The 25,267-nt window shown below is 39.8% G+C and overlaps 1 protein-coding gene across 12 annotated transcripts in view; it reads right to left on the reverse strand.

Moving 5' to 3' along the window:
• Positions 1–5,488: 5,488 nt before the first annotated feature.
• The window catches only part of CELF1 (CUGBP Elav-like family member 1), a 61,019-nt gene continuing 41,240 nt past the window's right edge, over positions 5,489–25,267 (reverse strand). For 6 of the 12 annotated variants that reach the window (XM_065635676.1, XM_065635675.1, XM_065635671.1 and 3 more), the window contains 6 exons: positions 22,974–23,102; positions 16,491–16,601; positions 16,122–16,307; positions 15,104–15,247; positions 13,297–13,465; positions 5,489–7,231 (listed from right to left, as the gene is read on the reverse strand). In XM_065635676.1, coding sequence (XP_065491748.1) covers positions 13,338–13,465; positions 15,104–15,247; positions 16,122–16,307; positions 16,491–16,601; positions 22,974–23,102 — 698 coding nt within the window. In that variant the 3' untranslated portion in view covers positions 5,489–7,231; positions 13,297–13,337. Of the gene's footprint in view, positions 7,232–13,296; positions 13,466–15,103; positions 15,248–16,121; positions 16,308–16,490; positions 16,605–22,973; positions 23,103–25,267 lie in introns of all 12 variants that reach the window. The other 6 variants (XM_065635674.1, XM_065635673.1, XM_065635670.1 and 3 more) reach the window with 1 other exon arrangement.

Below are 25,267 nucleotides of genomic sequence, written 5' to 3' on the forward strand. Positions count from 1 at the left end.
CAAAGTAGCTACCATATCAGTGACTTCGTATAATTTCTTGAACTACCTAATTACATTTCAGTGGTGGTTGCATGCACTCCACTTAGTCAAAAATGTAGGGTTTGAGTGGAAAATCTTATGAAAAGACAGCAGAAGACAGAAAGATATAAAGGTGGCCACTCTTTCCAGTGTTGTCTCGCTTTTGAGGACCTCAGCTGGCAATATGGACTGTTTCTGAGGACAAAGGTCAGCTCTGTCACAGATTTGCTGCAAATATGGCACTGACTTCTTAATTTCAGGGACAAAAAGCTTACCATCCTGAAAAGCTTTGTTAACGACTGACTATTGCTCACTGCCATCAGATACCTGTGACAGTCCTCCAAGAGTTTTCAACAGAAGTTGTCAAAGTCACTGCTGACGTTCTGCATCCAGAACTTGCTGATCTTTTAAGACAAATGATAATAACGACCCAAAGAAACAAATTCCTGCACCTTCTGATTGCATAAGAGGATTCTTAGCCCAATTACAAAATAGCTTGAAATCTCCTACACACCTTTGAAAAAGTTAGACTGGTTCCTTTAGGACCCAAGTTTCATACCCCCATTGATGTGCTGCATTTTTAATTGGCCCAGTCTCTGTTATCTATAGATTTACTCTGTCCTTCATAAAAAGAGATACCAAAGTTGGGAGGTGGGGAATATCTCAGGGAAGTCTATTGTTTTTCAGATACAGAAGCCCCAGACATCTCTTTTGGGATCCTTTTGCAGGCCAAAGAGAAGAAACAGTGATTCAGAGTTTTAACATCAGACCCATGCCCAGAAGCAGGCATGTCTCCAGCTGCCTCCATGCTTCTATGTGAACTTGGTGGCAGCTCTTCTCCAACGAAAGGTAAATACCAATAGAATTATCTCAGAGGCCACCAGCTGGACCATCCTGGCCTGGGTCATGGCTGCCTAAGGTAACACAAACCCAAGGGAGCCTTCCTGACACAGTATCTCTAAGGAAAGCAGGATACAAAAGAATAAGGACCCACAGTCTACCCAGAGGCTTTATATCATAGTAGTGATGATCTTAAAGATATTCCAACCATACCTTTATCTAAAATTTCCTCAGAAAAGTATTGTAAAAAGAAAAGCATTTTAAATGGTAGATAAGTCTTGCTACAATCAGACATTCCCTTTTGGGAGCTTATGTGGTCTGTAATATTTACATTATTTAATTTAGCATTGTTTTCCAGAGTGGTAATGTGACAGGTGATGTATCAGCATAGACTCTGTGTCCTCTCAAACTCTGGAAGTAGAAACTGTAGAAAAATCTACAGAAGGCTGGAAAAAAGTAAAGCTGAAACACAGCTGGTTAATGTGCAAAAATCACTTCAGCAGCACTGTTTAAACTATTATCTATAGATTTTAGAGTTTCCATGAAAGTCTGGTTCGGAATTAAAAAAGTCTCTCCCTGCAGTAATTCTTACATGTCTCTCTGGACGTGGATGGTGGGATGGATACAAGATACAGGAGACTGATCCCCATGGAAAGCACTGATAATGGTGAAGCCGCTGGATTTCTGGACTTGAAGGAGAGGCCAGGGACAGCAACCATTGAGTCTGCTACATAAAAGAATCAAGCCAGGACCCAAGAAGGGGGAAAGCAAAAATCACCTCATTCTTTGCTGGAGCAGACTATTTTGCAAAATTAACTTTCCACGAGTAACCTGCCTGTAACTCATCCTCATGCTTTTGGACCACTGCTCCCCTCAATATTTACTCTCATACCCCACAAAGAACAGGCAAAGTGAGAAGAGGATGCTTTGCAGTCTGACAACACCCATCTAACAGGAAGGAAATGATGTGGCCTGCATTTTGTTGATCACACTGTACTTCCTTGCTTTTGAGTTCTTTTGTTAAACAATGCTTATTAGCCTCTTAAGAATCAACTCACCTACTGAGATTAAAACTTATCCTAGTAAAATAAGGGCTAGACCAATCAAGCTCAAATTGGTAATTTTCTAAAACCAGAAATATACTCCGATATGGAACATACCACTCTGAGCCCAGCATGGCTGCCTAAATAAGGCAGGATAAATGGGCCGAATCACCAAGACACTGACTACCTGTGCTGCTTCGAGAAAGTATTGACAGTCATCATCAGCCTGTGGCTCAGGATGGCTTTAGTTTGTACAAGACTCAGGTATGGCTTCTACAGTCCATGATCCAGTTTCTTCTCAGAACTGCAAATAAGTAAGCCTGCAAGGTGCATAGGAATGCCAAATCAGGGACTCTCACCTGTCATGCCGTGGAGCTATACACATAGCGTAGCTAATCACGCAGTCACTTCTTCAGAGTGACCACACTGAGCTGCTTGTCCTCCTCCCCATCACTCTTCATAATGTACCCCCGGTGACTCCTGGCCATATGAAGACAGCAGAACATGGCTCGTGAAGTCAGGAAGATTGGAGACTGCAGTCAAAACAAGTAGTGAAAGGCGGAGGCGGATGTGAGAGGAAAAACACTTCTCCTAAAACATTCAACATCAGGACTTAATCTACAGGTTTGTGTATTTCCTGTTGATGTTGATAAATGTAACAACTCATGTGAGATGCTGATTATTTTCAGAGATTAATAGACTGGCTCTTATTTGTAGTTTAATTGTCTACTGATCAGTGGTGGCCTTTTCAATTAGAGAAAACAACCTTCAAAAAATAAAAAAGCCACCTACCCAGCAGGATCTAGTATCAATTCTGTAAGTAGCAAATGACATAAGCTTTAATTGCCTAAAATGAGGCTAGTCAACTTCTGGCACAAGCAGGAACCTTCCACCCCACCTAAACAACCCTTTTTTTGGTGTCGATTGTTTTTCTCCATCCTTTGCCTCAGACATATTTGAACTGAAATCTCTCCAGCCTCCCTTCTCAACAGCTGCAAATTAACTGCAGGGATCCCAGCACACTCTGCGACAGGTGGCTCAGCGCTTCCCTTGGCCATTGGTGCGCTGCAGGGCAAGGAATGCAGCCCTGAATCCTCATGCTTGTGAGTGCTCTCAGATTTACAGTCATGTAGGAAGTAATGGGGTGAAACAGAGTATGCCAGATAACAGAGGAAAAGGACACAGAGGAGAAACACAGCTGCCCTGAAAATCCTTGCAGTCTCTGAGATGCAAGACAGCAGAAGGAAGGAGTAACATTACTGAATTTTAGGAGCTTTCAGAAACATAGCGAAGTCATGGCCATTGTGGTACTTTCCTACTGAGAGAGGCAGTCAAACTCATGGCAAGTTTCTAAATGAATTATACTTTGCCTATTCCCAATGTGTATATATATATATGTATGTTTTTTTACAACTCATTTTATTTCAAATGATTAACATCTCTTAGTTCTAAAAGCAAAGCAGGTAACTTTCACTTGTCACAAAACCTGAGCTAGTAAGTAATCCCAACCCATGTGGAGTTTCCCTGTGCAGTATCTCCAGGACCAGGAGCACTGGGGACTGCAGATACCTTCAGGTTGCAGAACCAGGGCAGGCTCAGCAAGCTTGGCCGTGTTCCTGGATGGGGGAAGGAGACAGTGGCGGGTATGGGGCTCGTAGCAGCGGTATGAGCTGGGGCTTATCTAATCCCACACACCACCAGGCAGACATGCTGTTCCTGTGTACCTCAAGTCTGGTGTTACGCCTTGAAACGCCACAAAGTGCAGTGCATGGACAGGCAAGGGGCTACACAGCACCAGTTCTGTGAGGCTGGACACGCCAACACCTCACCCCCGCAGTGTATCTCATACTTGCACCATCCAGAATTCTCAGTTTTTCTGTATCTAATGTCTAAAGAGGACTTGACTGCCCAGTGATGCAACACTGAGGCTAAACAACCAAAACACCTTTTCCATTTCTACTCAAAGTAGCTCATCTACAGAGAGGTAAAAATCCAGGGCTATAATGTACATCCAGAACAAGTGGTAGTGGGCCATGGAAACTTTTGTGGCTCACAGCTAAGAAACTGGAGGACAGTACTCTCATCTCCCTCCTCATCTTCCCCCACTTGGACCCCAAAAGAACCTGAAGTTTAAGACACAAATACAACACACAAGGACTCTTCTCAAACAGTTTAATAGCAAATAAACAAAGGAAGGTACCACACTTGGCATATACAAAATGACTTGTTGTTGGTGTGTCTGTGCAATTAAAACAGCTTTAAGTTGCCCTTTGGGACAAAAAGAAAAAAAACCACACACACAAAAGGAAGAAAATTCCTTTAACACATACTCGCTTGTTCCAAACTTGTAACAAATCTTTTCATTTTTCAATCCACTACACAAACTCTGCGATCAGATCAGAAAAGCAACATGTGCTCCTCTGCTTTTTAAACCATTAAAGTAAAATCCGTAATTCTCTACAGAGTACAACACAATTTCACACAAAAAGACATTTTGTTTTGCAAATCAAAACAAGAAAAAAAGGAACAGCTCAAACAAGGTAAAGAAAAGCATTTCTACGACTGAACCACGACTTCGAGTTGATTAAATCCCATTACTGCAGAACAGGCTCTACATTTGGTCATAGTGGCAATTTGTTTTCTCATCACATTGTGAATCACTTTACATTGTTTTCTAGTAGAAAAGGCAAAAAACTGTACAAAACCCCTAGTGTTAAATACAATGTTTGTACCAATAAAAAAGCCCACAGGTTTGTCTCCAAAATGTAAATTTTCTTTTTAAATTATTCACAAAAAGCAGCCAAAAATCAGAAAGGCAGCTGCTGCTCCACTGTCTCAAATCCATTAAAACCACCACAGAACAATTAAAACAACCAAAGGAAGAAAATGAAAGAAGAAAGGAAAGAAACATCCAACGTTTGGCATTTTGGTTTTCTTCAGATATTTGTCCACAGGTTTCCCCAAAGTTCCGTATGGAACCAAATGCACATGTACAGAAACGTATTGGCAGTTACTCAATACACTGCAGGGTATCGGTGCTCCCACTGACACACAGCCCTGTGCATTCAGACTGTGGGACTAACAGCAGCCAGCCCACAACCCTACCTCCCAGAAAACACGTCTCTGTCCTGCTTTCATCCAGCCTCACGCTTCACTCCCAGGTATATGGACCATTTCCAAACGTGTTCTGTCTTATAAGCAGATTAAGGACTGTCTACACGAGTCTATCAATATTTCTTGAGAATAAAGTATCCTCAGCCAACTCCGAAGTAGGATAGAAAAAAAATCCTTTTGCATCTTTGCATTATCCCAAACACTGGAGAAAAGCAAGATTTCTGGATCAAACACGATTTGCTTTCTCAGCAAAACCCCTTCTGGGATTTCATTCCGCATTATTTGTTACTGTTAAGATACCTACACTAGCTTGCTTCTCCTTCTGACTGAAACTTCATCACAGCACACACTCTTCAGGTACCTTCATCTAGAGCAGGGTTGTCAAACTCACTTTCACCGGGGCCACATCAGCCTGGCGGTTGCCTTCAAAGGGCTGAATGTAATTTTAGGACTGTATAAATGTAGAAGCAGTTATATTTATGCAGTCCTAAAATTACATTCAGCCCTTTCCAGGCAACCGCCAGGCTGATGTGGCCCCCAGTGAAAATGAGTTTGACACCCCTGATCTAGAAGCTACATCCCAGTTTCTACCTGTGCAGATGGTACGTAGGGTAGGGGGAAGCCTGCTACCCAGAAAGCAGTAACCTGTTTGAGTTCATCCTGCAAGCTAGAAAAACTGCTTAGCTCATTACCCAATTAAAAACTAAACAAAAACTAAAAAATCTCCGTAGAGATTCCCCAGCTAAGGCCCTTGAGAAGAGAGCTGGGGATGGTACCCTGTTCAGGTAACAGCTTCAGAGGCTGTTGTATTGTGCTTGTCACTTGGGAAAAGAGCCAGCAGTTGTAGGACCAGGGTTACAAATGCTTTGTCTGGGATATTTCAAACACTTTATTTCAAGAGCTAACCTAGATCCTTCAGGATCCTGCCACCAAGGTCTGACTGATGGTATTAAACTGGGGCTGGACTTCACAAACATGTACCCTGAATTACACAAAATGCTCATAAAGAGCGTTTCGAAGGAGCCCTAGCTTCAGATAACTTTGGAAACAGAAATAACTGTGAAGTTCCCCCACCTTCCTGCTCCCCAGCTATCCCCTTCCACCGAAACTTCCACTACAGGAACAGTGCAACCGAGCCCCCTGGGAGCCTCTGACAGCACTGGAGATGGAACAAAGTCCAGGTGCTCTGTCAGGCAGACAGTCTAAGTGCACAGGTAGATGCCCTCAGGTGGCTTCTCATCAGATATTTGTCACACCAAAACCACCAATTTAAAAGATACCTTTGAAACCCATTAAATTGCTCAGTTTTTGCACAAACTATAGAAAACAGAGAGGTGAAGGTGATATATACGAGGGTGTGAAGAAAACAGCAGGGAACATGCAAAACATTTCTGGGCACTATCTTAGTCTGAAAGATTAAAACAAAACCATCACATTTTGCTGAGGAGATTGTAGTTACAAAAAAACCAAACATGCTAGGGCTTAACGAAATACAACATCAACTATGATCAAATTTTCACTGCAGACTGATAATCACACAGGGAAGCAGGGGAAAAATTAAAAATAATAATTAAAAAAAAAAATCAATAAATGCCAGGGCAAAAATGTAGCTACAATCAGAAGAAAATGTAGTTCAAGTGTTTTCTGCCGATGCCACTCAAGTCACAAGTTTGAACTCATAAAAACATATGCTGTCTCCTCAAGCACAGAAACCAGATCAGCAAAATGTGACTAGGAAGTCTCCTGAAAGATTGAGTCACACCACATAATTGACTTTTTCTTCAAAACTGTGTTTTTAAAACTAAGCACACAGAAAAAACTAAGCCTAGAAAGTGATTGGCTGTATGTTCACAGAAATACAAATACTCCACAAGGTATGCTAGCAAGGCTGCTCTGAAGACAATTACAAAGAATCAGATTCACAAAATCAAGTGGTTATCTTACGAAGGTCTAGAAAAATAGAAATTCTTTTATATTCAAATGCAAGTTTAAATATTCCCCTTCAGCAGTCTTTCTAGCAAAACCAATTTGGCAGCACAAAAAAAAAAAAAGAAAGAAACAAACGTAATAAAAATACACATCAGCATCAAAGGTCAACACAAGGTCAAAGGTGAGAGTTCAAGCATCAGAGAAGCTGAAGAGACAAGGATTTGGACGATGTACTTGAACGCCACATCGACATGCTTTAGGCACAACGATGAACAAACGGCAGGAATCTAGAAAAAAAAACAAACCAGAAAGAGGGAGACCCACTGAGTTACACAGAGCAGTACATCCAAACACGGAGAGAGAGAACAAGAATGGGCACTGTACAATGAGATCTCCTGGGGAAGGGAGTTGACAGGGAAGGGCAGCACATGCCAACGATGGACAAGTAAAAGTCAAAGTACATGAAGGACACCAAGTAAACATCAGACTGCCAGAAACCAAATGGAAGCAGAGGCCTGGGCTTCCCTCACACCACCCAGTCCGTGGAACACTTCACAGGCCACTGACACGTTGGTTAGCATGCATTCACCTCACCCTGTGCCCGTGTCTCCACTGGCTCTGTTGAGGAGAAGAACAGAGCAAGCTCCCTCCCCAGGAGACCAACTCCAAACAATATGGCTCCTGGGCTGACACTCGCCCACAGAGACTGAGACCATGAGAGACAAGACAGAGGACACAAGTGATTCACAGGTGGTTTGACGGCTGAGACTTTTCTTGCATTCTAACATGGGAAGTTCTTGGGCAGTGGTAGCCCAGGAAATCCATGTTCTTTCCTTCAGCTACAGTCCCTTCTCATTCCCTAGGAGCCCATGAAACTGGGGGTGGGTGATTCGGAACAGGGCAAAAAAAAAAAAAAAAGATTATACAAGACAAATAAGTGGAACCAAAAACTCCACACATTAGAGAAGAATTCCTTAAGACTTGACTGCGAGTTAAGACTTGTCCTAGCTGAGCACTTTTCATACCATTAGACCTGCACAGGGACTTTCCTTTCCCGACCTTCTATATAAACAGCCCCCAGCTCCCTGACTTCGTGAGGAGGGGATTCTGGGCTCTGAGAAGCTCTACAGTCACTGTTGCCAGTTTGATGAGTAGAAAAAAATATGTTTCCAGAAGCTTTCTTAGAAGAATTTATAAATAAAATAATTCTTATATTAAGTGATACATATACCTTTGTTTTCTCCCCTCAGCTTGTAAACTGCAAGAGACAAAGAACATTTTGGGAGGAACATGGAGGGTAGGGGAGAGAGGAAGCAAGTTTTTTCTTTTTCTTCCTCCCTCCCTGTTCCCCACCCCCAAACTCCTGTATATCTCCTGTTTGTGGCCTTATTCTTCAGCACATCTCAAAGCTGCTTGATAGAGAATAGAGCAAGGTGAGACTTGCATATTATCTTACAGCATTTATAGCACATTTGAGAATAGCAAGTGTTGCATTCTAGTTCCAAAGCAACAAGCAGCATGTTGTCCGCTAAACCTGCAACACTCCACTTACTAAAACTGCTGAGATTAATTTGCTCTTCATACTTTCCAAATTCAGGGAATGGACTTAGTAGGGAGTTTAAACCAACTCCAGCAAACAGAGTACAATGCAACTCTTGCAGTTATTTCTGTAGTTCTAGAAATACTCTAGATAGTTTGTAGATAGCTGTAAGGTTTCAGTCCTAAGCCAGAAAGGCAAATTCATCATGAACTAAGGTATGAGAAGCAAGAGGCATGAAATGAAGTGACATCTAAGTATGTGCCACAGAATTCTTTGTGTGATTTTTTTTTTAAGAGATTTTTCAAATATTTCACTCAGAAATTTTGAGGGGAAAGACTCAGTTTCATTAAAGCCCTGAGGAATGAATGGCCTACAAAAACAGAGCCATGAGATGCTGGATAAGAACTTAATGACTGAGGGAAAGTTATTCCAGTTTATCCTTGTTTTATTCTCACAACTGTGATAATGCTGTCTTTTGTGTTTTATATTTTGTGGGAGGTATGCTCAGGGATGTATAACATCCTTATGTTTAAATGTCTGCAACCAGAAGCTCTCACAGCATTTTACATGTTCATAGTTGCACACTTCATTTGCAATTTGCTTTATCCAAGTTGCTTCTATACATTTCCAAATGAAATAGGTACAATTTCATTCTGCTTGGCTGTTCTTCCCTAACTCACAACCATTAACAAGAAGAATCACTTCAGTTAATTCTATCATGCAAACAGAATCTATTGTGCTATGTTAACTTCAGTACTTAGATGAAAAGCTTTTTCCTCATAGATGCATTTGCCAGTGAGGAATTTTCTGAGGCGCCTATTTTCCAGATAGTAGTGCCCACAGCAAGTAAACTGCCTCACCATTAAAATATAAAGAGATATTCACCATCATTGTCTCAGATAATTTTGAAAAATTCCAGTCCTCATTCTGTTCAGGGTTATAATTTAATCGCTATATATCAAAGGCATTTTCTAATAATGCAAGCTTTGTAGTACTGCAAGAAAAAAAATAGACTACGAGGAGATATCCGATTTTGGACTGTTGATTGTCTAGGGAACTGAAGAATGTATGATTTCATTTACCACTGTACTTAATACTGAGAAGTATCATACTAAGCCTTCAACTGTTTATAATACTTTCATCCTATTATGGCACATCTAGTAAAACCAAATATCTTCTGAGAAAAAAAAAAAAATCTATGAAGTAGACCACTTCCATCTTGGTTCTAAAAATATGTAAGTACTTCCTGGTGGCACCTGTAACATGGAATTCCATTTCATTGGAAATCGTACTAACTTTTGTTGTAGAAAATGCAGATTCTTTGGTTTATAAGCACACAGAATACTTCGTCCGTGTGGCTACTTAAGCTAATCTTTCTGCTGTTTATCTGAACTCACACATCTCTTATCCTAATATCCAGGAAATAAAGCATTTGACACTGATTTGTTGAATAGGAGCATGACAGGAATTAAAAATTAATTTTAAAAGCCCCAAGTCCCCCAAATCCCAGATTTTCCTACCAGTAAGGAAGAAAACTGGCTTCAGACTGGAAGGCAAGAAGAGCCTAAATCTCTAGAGTCCGCAGCAGCCACCAGACACAGAAATGTTGACTTTATCTGATCAGTTCTGTTATCAGAAAAAAATCTGCCCAAGTCACAAACCTGATACATTTATTAACTTTGGCAACATATACATTGATACACCAAGAAAGGGAAATCTGAAACAAATACGCAAAAAGGGCAACATCTTCAGCTGGTGAAAATTGATGCAGCTCTACTGAAGAGAGCAGAACTGCATTGATTCAAACCACCTGAGGACCACATATTTTAAAATTTAACCTGCATAGATTTTAAAATTTATTTTTCTTTTTTTGGCAATACTTATAGTTACGCCAGTAAGGCACAAGAGCTAGCCCAAGTTAGGTGTCTTCAGGTGATTATGTCTGGGAGGAGTCACTGATCAAACTAAGCCACAGTGTAAACTGGTGAATCTCCCTCCTAAAGTCAATAGAGGAGTTGCACCTATTTGCAACAATGGCAAGCTTGATCCATAAGTTACAGTATTGAGGACACACTACAGGATGCAGAAGCTAAAATATCTAATTTTGGGCAACTGAAATGACTAATAGAGAGGTCAGAGCATCAGCTTACAAGAAAAACAGGAAAAGGTCTCAGATAGTATAGTGGGGTAGGGTGCAAACAAGGTAAGAGTGACTGTAGAGACCCCAGAGCACAGTGCTCTCCTCCACTGGTTCACAGCGTTTGTCTTCCCCATTTAGCAGTTGTTGGGCTGCTAACAGGCCACTGAAAATCAGTAGTTTCAATCATGCACATCATTATGTGTGTAAAACAATCACATTCAGGATTCTACAAAACCCTGGCCTTTTTTTCCAGTGAAATAATTTAGGTAATAAATATTCTCCACCCTGGAGCGGTATAAAACTTCTATAAAAATAGAAACGACATTCTTGGTTACAGCAGGTTGCACTTGGAGCAGTTGCTCCTGTGTGATTTTCTTCTTTTTTTTTCTTTTTTCTTTTTAAAAATTTTTTTTGAAAAGTATAATATTTATATATATATATAAAAATCCCATTATCACCCTGGAGGCCTTCACACTCCAACACTCTTTTCTCAGAAAACCAGGACACATCTTTCCCATCGTGCAGAATTCAAGTGTACATGGTTCACTTAAGTGTACGTTTAAGTTTCTAGAGAGATTCAAATAATTAACACGGAAGGGTACCACATGCCAGCGTAACTGGGAAATTTGGCAATCTGGCCTTTGAACCTTTGCCACCACAGAATTGTTTGAATAATACTGATAGATTTACCTGTCTGCCATTAATATAGACATACTGGCATCAACTGTTTGATTTTTCAATTTAAGAATGGAAAGGGCTCTTCTTGGATGCTATGGGTCAGGTCTTGCACTTCTGAGGTTTGAGATCCCAGGGGACCCAGTCCCTGGGAATGCCCGACATTCACAACAGATCACTGCACCCATACTCTGAACATGATCTCAGGTTCGATGGGTTCAGTGCTCCTCCTGCTGGAGCAGAACAGGAAGTCCCAAACCTATGTCCGACCCACACACTCATTATTTAGCAGCTGGGACCCAAATTGCTCTGTTAGCTGGTGCCTTGGAGAACAGCATCACGAACCAGGAATACAAAAGAAAAACAAAAATGAACAAGAAAAAGGGGAAAATATGAGGTAAATGGAACTTCTGTTAAAGATGCACAGAAATTGTAAACTTCCTCTTGTGACAGAGGTGGATTTTGGTGGTTATTAAAAATGGGGCTCTGATTTCTTAAAACAACTCAGGCCAGAGTGTCAAAAGTCCCTTGAGCCCCCTAAAACCAGTGTATAACAAAGGCCCTTAGCAGCGCATTAGCAATTTCACAAGTGTGCAGAAAAAGTGTGTGTTCATTGAAGGGGTGTGTTCCATTTTCCTTCAATATAGAAGATAACAGCTAGTACCAAAAGGCAGAATAAGACTGAACGGCTCAATGTTCTGCTCTGGTTCCACAGCTCCTCTGTTAGCCTGTTTTGCACTGGTACACACCTCCCTAAAGGAAAACTGCAGTATAAAGAAATACCTAATCACTAGATCAAATCACTACACAAATTGTTTTGTGTTTTTTCCTTTTTTTTTCTTTAAAAAACCCCAGGAAGTTATTGCAACAGAGTTAAGACTGAGAAATCAAATCCTATGAGAACATGTATGAAACAGGAGCCGCAAGAGCTGTGTTAGGGTAACTCTGGGCTTTGTATCTTGGTTTAACAGTCATTTTAATAGAGAAACAAACAGTGTTGACATTATGCTTATCAGAATGAATTCAAATTAATACTCTGCAAAAAGGACATTATACCACAGAAATGGGGAATGTGATGAACTGTCAAGAAAAATTGTCAAAAAATTCTGAAGGCATGAAAAGTTTCTTGTTTCCAGCCCCAGATGTATTCATCCAGACTAAGCTGTCTTGCTCTATACCTTTCTACAAAACCTGGAAAAAATACATGGGATAAGTCGTCTTAAATATGGAGAAACTCACTGCATCTCATTAATATTCAACTGTAAATGGACAGTGAAATTTTCTGGGCAGAGACATTATTTAATAATTTCATAAAGTGCTGTGTACATTCACAGTGCTATATAAACACCACTTTATATACAGCAAAAAAAAAATCACTGCAGTTTTCCTTTGGCTTGTTAATGTGTTCACCCTTCTAGCCTGTCTCCTGCTTTAGAGATGATTTACTAAATCCCACCATGGCATACAGCTAAATAAATTTCAAAGAGTGGATAGGGCATGACAAAGGCTACATGGAGTCAGTTCTTTGCTCGCCCAAACTTGGATGGACTCAGTTCTCGTTCCCCATCTCTGTTTTCATTAGTTGTTCTGTGTTATTTCTGCTTTCCCCCATGGCGGTGTGGTGTCAGTTCTGCTTCCCCTTCTCCTCTCTACCCGAAGGCAGTGTGGTGTCAGTTCCTGCTGCTCCCTTTAACCTTCCCTCCCCACCCCCAAGGAGCTGGCATTGGTCCTTCTCAACACACACTGGTTACAAACACAGCAAACTTCAAATAAGGGAAAAAAAGAGAACCTCAGCGATATGGCACCTAAATTCCAAAGTAAAACACTGGAAACAAAAGCACAAACTTGTCCTCCATCCAAAGCGGGATTCTCAGCAGAGGCTGCAGCCAAATCTTCAGGGGAAGATGTGCCAGATAGAAGGCATGGATCAGCTTCCAGGACTGTAAAAACACAGCCTTAGGCCTTCGAATCACTAAGTGCGCTCCTCTCCAACTTACCAGAAGATCCTTCTCACTCCAGTTCCGGAGGGGAGGGGCGCTCAGTATGGCTTGCTGTCATTCTTAGAGCGCTTGAGCTGTACTTTCAGACGCTTCATGCCAATCTGAAAGCCGTTCATTGACTGAATGGCAGCCTGTGCAGAGACAGGATTGTCGTAACTTACAAAACCTGAAGAAAAGGAAAATACATAATTACACCATGCCAAAGCCATCCAGAACAGCCACTCGCAACTGGAAATGCAGGTGCTCACAAGGTAAGAGAGCCTTGCATGAAAGGCCATTTTCAGAAGGTCACAACTCCTTTAGATGCTTCACAAAAACTTCTTACTAAAAGCCCTCAGACAAAAGCATTGCTTTCTGACATATGGAACTTTGGCCAACAGACACACAAAGCTCAGGAAATTAAAAAAACATTTTCTATCATTCCAACAAAAATGACTACTGCTGTTTGTTTTATAAGAACTCATACGTAGGAGAAAACCAAACCTGGAAAGTGTTAATTGCTATATGAAAACTCATGAAACACACAAGACTAAAATCACCCTCTTGGCATTATGGGAGCAGATTTGTTTGGAGGGAAGTAGCTGTCAAGGCAGTGTGGCACTTGTACCGCTTTAGGTTTCTCTCTGATGAAAAGTTGTATATCATTCCAGAGAAAGAGCATCCTCAAAATAAACTTCTCCAAGGTTTTGATGGAACCTATTTTAAATAAGTCCAGTCAATGGCTGCTATCACTACCTGGGGAGATCATTCCACATGCAGACATTACAGCTTGATGCTCAGCATATTTTTATGTTCACACATCAGATTGTTCATATCTTTTGGCTCAAATACTAAAAAATATAGGGTATCATATAGGCACAAAGCTATCACAAGCACAGAGAAAAGCTCACCTCTCCTACTCCATCACCAGAAATCCTCATCTATCAAAACAGTCACGAGAGCTTATAGCACTACAAAAACACTACAACTGCTTGCACTGGGGTTTCAAAGTGAGGAAAATAAAACCACTAATCTTGCAGTCCACATACGCAGCCTCCTACTACACAAGCTAAGGAAGAATACGTTCTTTGCTATTTTTGCCTCACAGACTTTTAGCAGTTAACTGAAAATAATCTGATAGCATAGCAACAGTAGCATGACAGGTTGATTTACAGTTTTAGGATACACTTCCCAGTCTGATGTGCCTCCCATCTAAACACACAATAAGCAGAACAAAATTAGGATAAGAAATGCAACCAAAGTTAAATAGTAAACAACAGCTGAAAAGGTTTTACTCTTATAGAGTTTTCAAGAATTATGATGAAGCTTTAAAATTGCCTTCACAGCATTTACAGAACATTAGAGTCAAGTGCCCCTGTACTATACAGCAGCGATAATAATTATGAAAATATTAATAGAATTAATAATGACAATGTAGTAAGTAGTATACACACCAATATAAACAGTTAGTGAAAAGACAGAAAGGGGGAAGAGAAGGAACTATACCATGAGTACAGTCTACAAATACAAATCACAGTGAATTATCCAGAGCCATAACAGTAAAATTAGGCATAATAGTACAAAATCAGGAAAAGCAAAAAGTCACAATGAAAATTAGGAAAACAGAGTTCATTGCTGGAAGAGTTTCCATTTATCTATTTATTTTTAGGGATATAAAGAAAGAGTCACTAGCATTTATTTATTAATATTTAGGGACACAGAGAAAGAGTCACTGCTTGACTTAAAAGCTAGACCAGACAATATACTGGAAGAGATTACCATAAAGAAGCCACCTTTCTACAGGTAATGATTAGACCCAACGTACCAAAACACTTGCTTAGATTGGTCTGCTTGTCAATGAAAACCTTGGCAGAGACAACATTTCCAAATGGCATGAACATCTGCAGCAGATCCTGATCCCCAAACTCCTGGGGGAGATGGTAGATAAACAGATTGGCTCCCTCTGGACCTTCAAAGAACAAGTAGGAATATAAATTCAGAAAGAGCACGGATAACGTAGTCCCACACTTCACAAAAAAAGGTGAAACAGCCATTCAAGCCTAATTTTCTAGATAAAACAATGAAACTGCTGTTTGCACTTCTGCAGAGTACTTGATTCCAGAATAAATCAGCATGACCGTTTGCTGGGATTGATCATTCAAATAATCCTAGCTCTTTCTCACCATTTTTTGCTTGCAATTTCCACATTGTGTGAAAACTGGTTCACAGATCTTTGCTGTAATGAAAGCGGAACAGCGAGTTTGAGCCCCAGATGCTGACTAAAACAAAAATGGCTATGTAAAGCTTGTAGCCCAAAGAAAATAAGTAAATCTCAATATGAAATACAAGCAATTGCATTACTTAAAATCTGACAGATTCTTTGCTAAGCATCATCTTACATTCTGCTGAAAACTTACTCCTACATTCTTCATACTTTACACTGCATGTTATATTAATTCTGAATCTGAGCAAAGAGATTGGCATTAAGTATCTGTGGGAAGAGGTGAAGGACCAAGAAAACAAAATTAACAAAACCACAACTGATTCACCAGCTGTGGGATGTATCGGGCTCCAGACTCATACTCCCTGTCCTCTGAGAAAATAGAGGAGTGTGATTACTAAGCATTTAAGACTAGACAAATCCTGGGAGAAACCTCCTGTATAAAAACTACTTTGGACAGCCCTTAAGAGAGACACCTCACAGGTTTCTCCTTATCTTCAGTAAATTTAGGATTCTAAAAAATGCTGCCAAATAGACGTTCTGCAGATAAGGTAGCTGCAAAGGCTGAAGTTGCAGTTTTGAAAACCCCTCGCTCAAGTTCTTTCTACAACTTTCTGCCTACCTTCTTTTTGACTTCCCGCTGCACCAATACTCTGCTGTGTTAAGAGACTCTGGTTATAGAGTGTGGGCAATGCAGCAGCAGCATATTGCTGGATTCCAGAATAAGCCTGTGTGAGGGCTTCCATTGTGCTACCTGTCCCATTTGAGAGACCGCCACTGCCAAGTCCTCCATTTAAGGCTGCCATTCCTGTATAAGAAAGAGGAAATAAAGATGAGTGAGTATTTCCATTGAGCCACGTCAATTACCTTTCAAATACTCTGCACTGTTACAAAAAGCAGGGAGCAGACCACCCCTCCACTTGTCCCAAGCTAGCACAACCTGAGGAACAATGATCAGCTACTCCCCAACGCACCAGACCGCATTGCTTACCTGCTAAAGAGCTAACGTTGAGGCCTGCTGTAGCCCCTGCCAGTGTCTGCAGTGCTCCAAGAGAAGCCATTGGATTAACAGAGGAGCTGCTACTGGAGCTAGGTGAGGAACCTGCTATTGAAATAAGATAATTAAACTTCAAGCAATGTTTTTTTGGTCCTGATAATTCAATTTCTTCAGTAAGTTATTTCTGTAGAAAAGGCTAGTAAGGAACAGATCAAAACAACACAGTATACATAATGTTAAAAATAAAAAATTCCAAACCCACACAACTTGATTGATCATACTGCTTCTACCTTCTAATCCCCTCCTACATTTTTGAGAATTTTCTAGTTCATCATAACATCTACTCTCTGTAGCAATAATAATTTCATTAAGTGTAAGATACCTAAGATTCAGGCAATATACGAATGTTAGCTAAACTTTGTAACTCAGCATAAGGTGACCAGCAGTGATGCCTGTTGCCTGCTGACTAAAGTGAGTAAGAATTGCTACATATTAATATCTACCCTTGAAACATCACACAAGGTGAGAGACCTGAAACACAGATACTAGCAACACTCAAGAAAGCTCCAGTCAAACTGAACATCTGGTTTTCCTATACTGCCAGAAGAGGAACAGCAGATGCCCAGATTATTCTGACACATGAAATAATTTTCCATTAAAAATCCCGCTGCAGCAGGTGGGGCTTGGTCCAAGAAAAGTGTTGGAATGTACATCCAGAATATGTAGTCTATCCTCTGTTGACTGTGCCACTAACATCTTCAACCATGTTTACTCAGTAAGAGAAGTCTACAGATACAGTTCCTAGCAGAACAACAGCTTATGTGGCCGTCAAAGTCTACAACAGGTGGAGTTACTTCTACAGAAACTTACATCATAATGACAGGAAAAAAGTTTGCCGAGCTGGTATGTCAAAAGAAACAGAAGTTCAAATTTAGGTCATCTACAAAGATTATGGACATGAAAAAAAAAAAAAAAGGCAATTTTTATGATTATTTAGCAGTGGTTTTCCTAACATGTTTGTGGACTACTCAGAAATCTGAAGAAGGCAAATAAGAAAAGCTATGCATATTGCTGTTAACCCAGAAGCCTAAATTTACTGCTCAAGATGCACTGGAAAATATTTATGGCTTCTACAAAGCAAAAGATACTGAAGACTGGTGCTGTAGAGGCATCTTGTTGTCTGCTTTTAAGAGGAATTTATCTGTCAGATCAAATGCGTAACATAAGAACTGGAGTTCAGGCATTTTCAGTTTCCTTGATGTTTTTGTGATTCTCGGTTACACTGTGTACGTCAAGTCAAACTTTCAAAAGAATTGTTAGCATCTTTCGAGCAGATTGACACACATTACATATTCACCACTTCAAATATGTGGCACAAAGTCTCTCCTGGAGTGGAATATGGTAACTATTAAAATGGAATACAAACTTGCCTAACAAGCCCGATCAGAGGCTGTACCTAACAAAAACTGCATGAGAACCCAGAGAGCTGCACTTCATATGACTGATTAGTTTTTGTACTGACAGAAGAAATGACAAACCTCCTCTGGAAAAAGTTCTAGACAAACTCTCTTAAGCCAGAAATTGAAAGACAACTTCTCAAACTATATTTTAAGATGCTTACTCTGAAGAAAAGGAGACAACTCCCATCTTACTATCAGTAGCATATTACATGTTGGAAAAACACAGAGAACAAGTTGCAGTATAACCCTCAAGTTGGTAGAAAAAAATAGCACACTTGGCTGAATAAAAGTCAGTGTTCAGAAATTATACAGTTGCCTTAATTTTAGAATATCACTTCTTTCTGTGACACTTCATTTGTAATCTGCATAATTCAAAAATACACTACATTTGACAGATAAGAACATCATTGTAAAAAAAAAAAAAAAGGTACAACTACAATCAAATAGTTAGTGGTCTGGGAAAAAAAAAGAATGAAGCCAAGGCTAAAGAGCAAAAAGAGAGAACAGATGTCTTCCCTACATTCAAAAGGTTGTGTTTTTTAATAAATTCATTTAAAACAATATAAAAAGCTGAACACACAGTTATTTTAGTTTAGCTGACTTTATCAGAAATCTCTTTAAGCAAAACAAGAAATGCTTTAGTACTGAAAATGCCATGAAAATTCAATACTGTTTGTTTTATTTTCTTCATCATATGTATATAGGAATTACTGTACTGAGTCAGCACCCCATTTCTGATGATGACTAGAGGCAGATAAATAACAGTAGAGCAGAAATACAGGGCAATTACAAAGGAATACTTTGTAGGTATAGTCTAGATACCAATGCAGCAACCTGCCAATCTAGCACTTCTTACCACCAAGCGCAATGTCTTTGTATTAAAGTTATGATTTCAGTGTATTTTGAACACCAAACTGTTTGACCCTCTAATGTTTTAAGGCATGACTTCTGCAATTTAACTGTGCATTATGCAAATAGCTCTTCTAATTTCTGAACTGTCTGCTAACAACTTCACCTGATATCCTGTAATTCTTGTCTTGAAATATCTAACTGGTCTTTCCCTATTTGTCTTCATCACACCACTAATATACTTGTAGGCTCCAATCATATTGTCCTCACATCAGTCTTCTGTTTTTCAGGCTCCCTCATTGCTCCTAATAGGGAAGGAGTTCCATGGTTCTACTCATCCTTTTCATTCTTCTGTTTTTTGTGTATTATTTTAGATCAGAAAACAGCACACAGTAATGGGGATGGAAAACCAATATAGCTTTATACATGTTCTCTACTCCACCTCTAATATTTAACGTTGTTTCTGTGCAGTTTTTGGTGGGTCATTGGGTTTTTTTGCTTGCTACTGAGGTCATGTTTTCTTAGATTATCTACTGAGTTACATCTAGTCAAAAAGGCTAATTCTAACAGAACTAGCTGAAAACTTGAAAACCCTTTCAGAAAATTTGAATATGTAGTAAAGAATAGCTAGAAAAGATAATGCAACTTGGACAAGGGCATTGACTACCAACTTGTGGAGGTAGGTAAACTGAGAGAACAGTAAGTCTGTTCTAATTCATCTAGCAATGTGCTCAAGAGCGTTAAAATTCAGGCAATGAATCTGACTGAACTGTACCAGAATTAGTTCCAGTAAAAGCAGAAAGACTATGATGTCTCTGAAAACAATTTTGCTGGAGACACACTAAGGCCAGCAAAGTTATCTCATCTTTGCTGGACCTTTGATGGTTGCCTTTGAAAGGAGGCCAAATGGAAACACAGATCAGCTTTTGCAAACATTCTATTTTCCTCTGGAATAGACTATTGACATTTGAGTCAAAAATTTGGCAGACAAGAGAGTCAAATCCTGAAATGCTTCTATAATACTTTCTTGAATGTTCCTTCCACAAGCTAGCAGGTTAAATGAATTTATTTAAGGCCACAGTCTCTGTGACAAGGATCACCTAATAGGTGGATGCGGCAGCAGTCTGTTCAGTTCCAAAGAGTACTTTATTGCAAGGTTTAAGGTTTTGCTCCATCCTATTCTACATCAAAATACACAATACTGCTTGAAAATATCTAAACAAAGTCACCTGAAATGAGTAGGAAGACAGCACAACAACAATACTTAAGACCTCCAAGTTCAACCATTCTGACACGTAACCTATGCATAGTCCACAGACTCTACACTGTGTAGACTTCCACGTTCCCCAAACACAGAAGGTATCAGTGTACATGAAAGACAATCAAAAAGGTAGCTACACATAATGATTGTCCTCAAATTGCATAATTGGTGGAAAAAGCCAGACAATCTGGGATAGATGTCCAAATAAGCATCAGGTGAACATTTGGATGACAGATGGACAGAAGTCAAGCTGGTAGTCATCATGTGCAGTTAGATTTAAGGGGTTGTCACAGCAGAAGTCGCCATATGTCCCACAGACAAGGAAGGCATTTACTAACACATTGTACTGAACAGCTACACAGTTTTTTCAAGGTCTAGATATGGTTGAGGAGGGATGCTCTGAATGTGTGGAACCCAACAGCCTTCTAGGTGAATACATATAGTGTGAATGCACATATAAATATTAATTAAAAGAAAATGTCAAAATCGCTTTTATATGAGATAATATCTAGGTCAGAGTAAAGAGCTGTAAAACTGTATGACAGGAAGTATTACGAGATTTATTGCTGTCTGTGTACATTGAGGATTACCCTTCCCCCAACTTAAGTACAGTTTTAAAAGGTGAAGTATATTCATACCTCTAATGAAACGCACTGAAACTGTTTCAGAGTTTGAGGTCTGTGACTACATATAGAGCACATATCCTCCAGAACTTTTTATTTCTTTTGAACAAAGCTAAGCTCTACTCCTTAAAATTACACTTGAAATTAAGTCACAATAGTGACTGCTTCATGTTACAAGCCTGTGAAGAGTGAACTGACTGATACATCTGTATAGGATATTAATTCAAATAACCCATCATGATATTTATACTTGATTGTTGACACACAATTTATTGCTATGACTGGCGATCAGAAAGTTGTTTGGATTCAGCACAGGAGGTGCTTAAAAGTGGACTGACTGCTCCCCACCCCTAGGCCTTCCAGCAACACGATGGAAAGTGGAACAGAGTCCTGAAATACGTCTCTCATCAAGGGATAAGAAACCTTCAGAATGCTGTGGAACAGCCAAAATTCACAGATGGGAAATCGATCCCAAAAGAATCACAGAACACTGGCATAACTTCAGTTGAAAGAAACCTTTGTGGATCATCTAGTCTAATGGGCTGCTCAGAGCTGGTCTAACCTCTGGGTTAGGTCAGCCTGTTCAGGGTCCTTTCTGATTGCATTCTGAATCTCTGAAACGATAGAGATTTCACAGCCCCTCTGGTAGCTGGTTCCTGGGCTTAATCACTCTCACCATTCATTTTTTTCTTTTATTTCCAGCAAGAATTCTCTCTGTTGCAACTTGTGTCCATTGCCCTTGTCCTTTCACTGTACACTTTTGCGTAGAGGCTGTCTCTGCCTTTTCTAGCATGTCTGGCATTTGAACTTCACAAACTGCCAGTCCCATTCCCCACTCTCAACAAATCAAGAGAACAAACTTGCTCCCGTCAGTAGATGAGAGAGCTAATACGGAAATCTTAGTTCTAAATGCCAATCACAGCAAATTGTAACCTGACAATTCCAGCTCTGGTATTGCATGAGGAAACACGAGAGAAATTATCAGATACCTTCACCTTCATGCTTTCTCTATGATGAAGCAGCATTAGTGGGTTATAAATGCAGCTCTTCTATAGACTCAACTCCTTTTTTTTAAAATTCTAGGATATCATAGCTGAGAGTCAAGATGAATTTTGAAATTTTAATAAGGACTGCAGTCTACAAAGTTTTTATTTAAAAAAACCAACCCTGTCCAGCAACAGAACACACTTCAAACTGAATTCTTTCTTGGAGATTTCTCTAAGTAGAAAATTGTGCAAAGCCCCCATGGTTTAACTCCTGATTGTGTGACATGAGGTTTTCTAAACAGCTTTTTCTTGTAATCTCTTTATAATCTCTTGGTCCGGCTCCTTGGTCCTACACAATACAAAAAAACTCCCTGTGGAAATTCAAAACATCTCTCAACCTCCTTTTGTCTCTCAAAATCACAGGCAAGGATGTCAACTCTGTAGGCTGGATTTCAAAACTGAATGAACAATTTGGCTTTTTATGAAAAACAAACCAACACCAAACCCACATACCATGCCATAGATGCTGGGAAACTGACACCCTGAAAATATGAGGTCTCCCTTCCCATGTCCATATTTAGAAATAACTGAAAATAGTAGAAATAACTTGAGTAGGATACTGATCCTCATTTGTGGTAAAAACTGTGCGTGTCTGATGTAAGCACAATTTATTTTTTGTTTTCTTGTTTGTTGCATTTAATGATCACATTTAACAATAAGAAGGCAAAAGAACTCTACTTGGACATTCTAACCTCTCTGGATAGTGTACATAACCTAAAGTACAAAAAACCACCCCAAAATACAAACAAAAAAACCCAACAACCACCAACCAAAACCCCACAAAAATACCAAACCCCCAAAAAACCCAGAAGAGCAAGATACTGAGTTTTATGTGCAACTTATACACTCAGTTCTAGACCATGCTTTCGAGTAAATGTGCTAGGGGTCTGTTTATTCTACTTCTATGAGGCAGTTATAGTATCCTTGTCTTAATTAATGACAGAAAAATATAAACTGTACTGTTCCAGTGCACAGCATTCATTATTTCATGCTTAAGGCATCTTCTATCTCCACGTCCAGAGGAACTGGGTACATCTGCTACAGTACCTGCTTAAAATCACAGATAAAATGAGTATGTGATGAGATTGTAATAATGTGACTGGAAAGAGGTCACTTACCTTTCTGCTTCATGACGACCTCAAAAACTCTTTTTACTTTAAATTGACAGGAGGTCTATCCTGAAATGACTCCTAAGGCAAGTCATGTCATAACACACTGCAGCATGGGCAGTCTCTTACCTGAGCTGGTGAGCACACTCAGGGGACTGCTGGAGGAGGTGAGTGCAGCAGTACCGCTCGGTGTATTCTGAGCTGCAGTGGCTGCAGCTGCTAATGCAGCCAGGTTCTGCAATTGCATCGCATTCAGTCCTGCAACACATTGAAGAATGCACAGTTTCTCCTATAATAGTCATCATCATCCAAGCTTAACAGATCCAGCAACCTCAGAACATGACAAGTGAGTAACAGGAAGGAGCTTAAAAACAACAGGCTTAATACTAGTTACTGATCTTTTCTACATTGTGATTCCTTCTTATGACTAAAAAAGGAAGAGTTTCTGTAAAAGACCAGATAGTCATGATCCCAGAGGTTTCAAGAAAGTTTCAAGCAGTATTCTCTCCAGTCACAAAAGCATAACATCTTTAACTGAGAGTTAAGTCAGGTCTGACAGCTCCTCTGCAAACTGGAGACCTTGTCTAGACACTAGACCAATAACCTCATGTCCCTCCTCACTCTCTGTAAGAGAACAGCAATAACTGCAGAATTCTTTCAAGAAGGCCTACACACCACAGTGATCACAAAGTCACACCTTTAACCCACCATCAGCTGAGTATCAGCAGGTTTTGTTTGGTCCCCTTGGCAGCCAAGAAGCAACAGTCAATTGTGAGACAATGTTATCTGGCAACTCCCGACCACAAGATCAGCCAATGTATGTGTAGGCCAGTCAGCTGGTCAAACAAACACAGTAAAATGGGAAACAACAGGCATGATGTTGGTAAGCAGCCAGGAAAACTGGAGGGTGAGGAAGGTATCCTTGTGCTGATGGACTTTTACTGGTCCATTTCGTCATCTGACTTGCCTGAATTTTGAGTCATGAGTGTTGAATGAAACCATTCAGTCAGTACGACACTGTAGTTTGCCCTCTTCTCCTGTCATGGAATTACCACTGATATTGATCTTCTGAATTCTGTATTTTAGCCATCCTTTGGGGTAGGCTAGCTCCACTCTTCCAATTCTGCCTCTCTTCCCTTTTCCCTTATTTCCCTTTCTTGTTTCTACTTTTGCTCACTCTAACAATTTCTCCCCTTTCGTCTGAATTCAGACAATCCCTAGTAATTCTTCCCTACAAAGTTAAAACCAAAATTAAATTAATCACCATTCATATAACACTATCTACACATCCTAGGCAGATGTGGCACCTCATCTTTTGGATGCTTAGTAAATACCTGGTGACAAACAAACACCTCAAATAATTAAAAACCTTGTTTTGTAGTTTAAATATGTAAACAGACAACATAAGAATGTGTCAGTATAAACTATTTATTTTCTAAAAAAAATTCTACTACCTTTAGCATAGTTTGTGGGGTTTTTTTGTTAATATTTTCAATTGTTTCTCTTTGTGCGTCTGTTTCCCTAACTATATTTAGTGTCTCAAACAAGAGGATTCTGCCTTTATTTAGATTCTTAAGGTGTCATTGTAACATAAAAGCACGAAGTTATATCAAATTTGTGTTTTGTTTTGGGTTTTTTTGTGTGCTACAGAGGATTAAGGTGCAAGTGTTAGAGCTCGTGAAGAACAAAGCAGCTTGCTTCCCTTCTGAAGCAGTTTGGCATGGGCGCACTGCACCTGTCCTCTTGTCATCACATTGTTTCCCCATCTGCTTTCAAACAGGGTCAAGATTAAATTCTGTCTACAAAGTCTGATATAGTTTGGGATCTAATCACCTACTTACTTTTTCTTTCTATGAATGTCAAGAAAGGAGATCAGCTGAGATACTAACAGGCCTTTGAAACTAAAACTTTCTGTGAAGAACTGCAGATGTGGAATAATTCTTTCAAAACACCATGCAATACACTATTTATATGCCTGAGTTCTCATTTTTTAAGGTGTTTATTTAAATAGTGAAGACATAATTACTCCGTAAACTTCATAGGCAGCATCAGCTAGTCAGCCCCCTCCCCCTGCCCCAATCCTTACTGTAGTAACAATTAACAGGAGCTGTGGTGCTGTTTTTCTGCTTTATTACCACTTGCTTTTAAACAGACACAAGGAGGGGGGGAACAGTATTATGCGCATAATGAAATCTATTATAGATCACCACCACACAGGCTATTAGCGAAACTGAGTTTTTAAAAATTGGTTTTGGCAAGAGTCTTAGATCTAAGAGCTCAGAAGAGGTCTATCACGAAAAAGTAAACATAAGCAGCTAAGGTTAGAATCAACCTCAGGCATAAATCAAAATTCTTACAGCCGAAAATGTAACACTTTGCAAAAGCTTGTAATTCTTACTGATGGGCGTACCAACACAAGTCAG

The sequence above is a fragment of the Caloenas nicobarica genome, chromosome 5 (assembly GCF_036013445.1).
Source record: "Caloenas nicobarica isolate bCalNic1 chromosome 5, bCalNic1.hap1, whole genome shotgun sequence".
In the NCBI taxonomy this organism is placed as follows: Eukaryota; Metazoa; Chordata; class Aves; order Columbiformes; family Columbidae; genus Caloenas; species Caloenas nicobarica.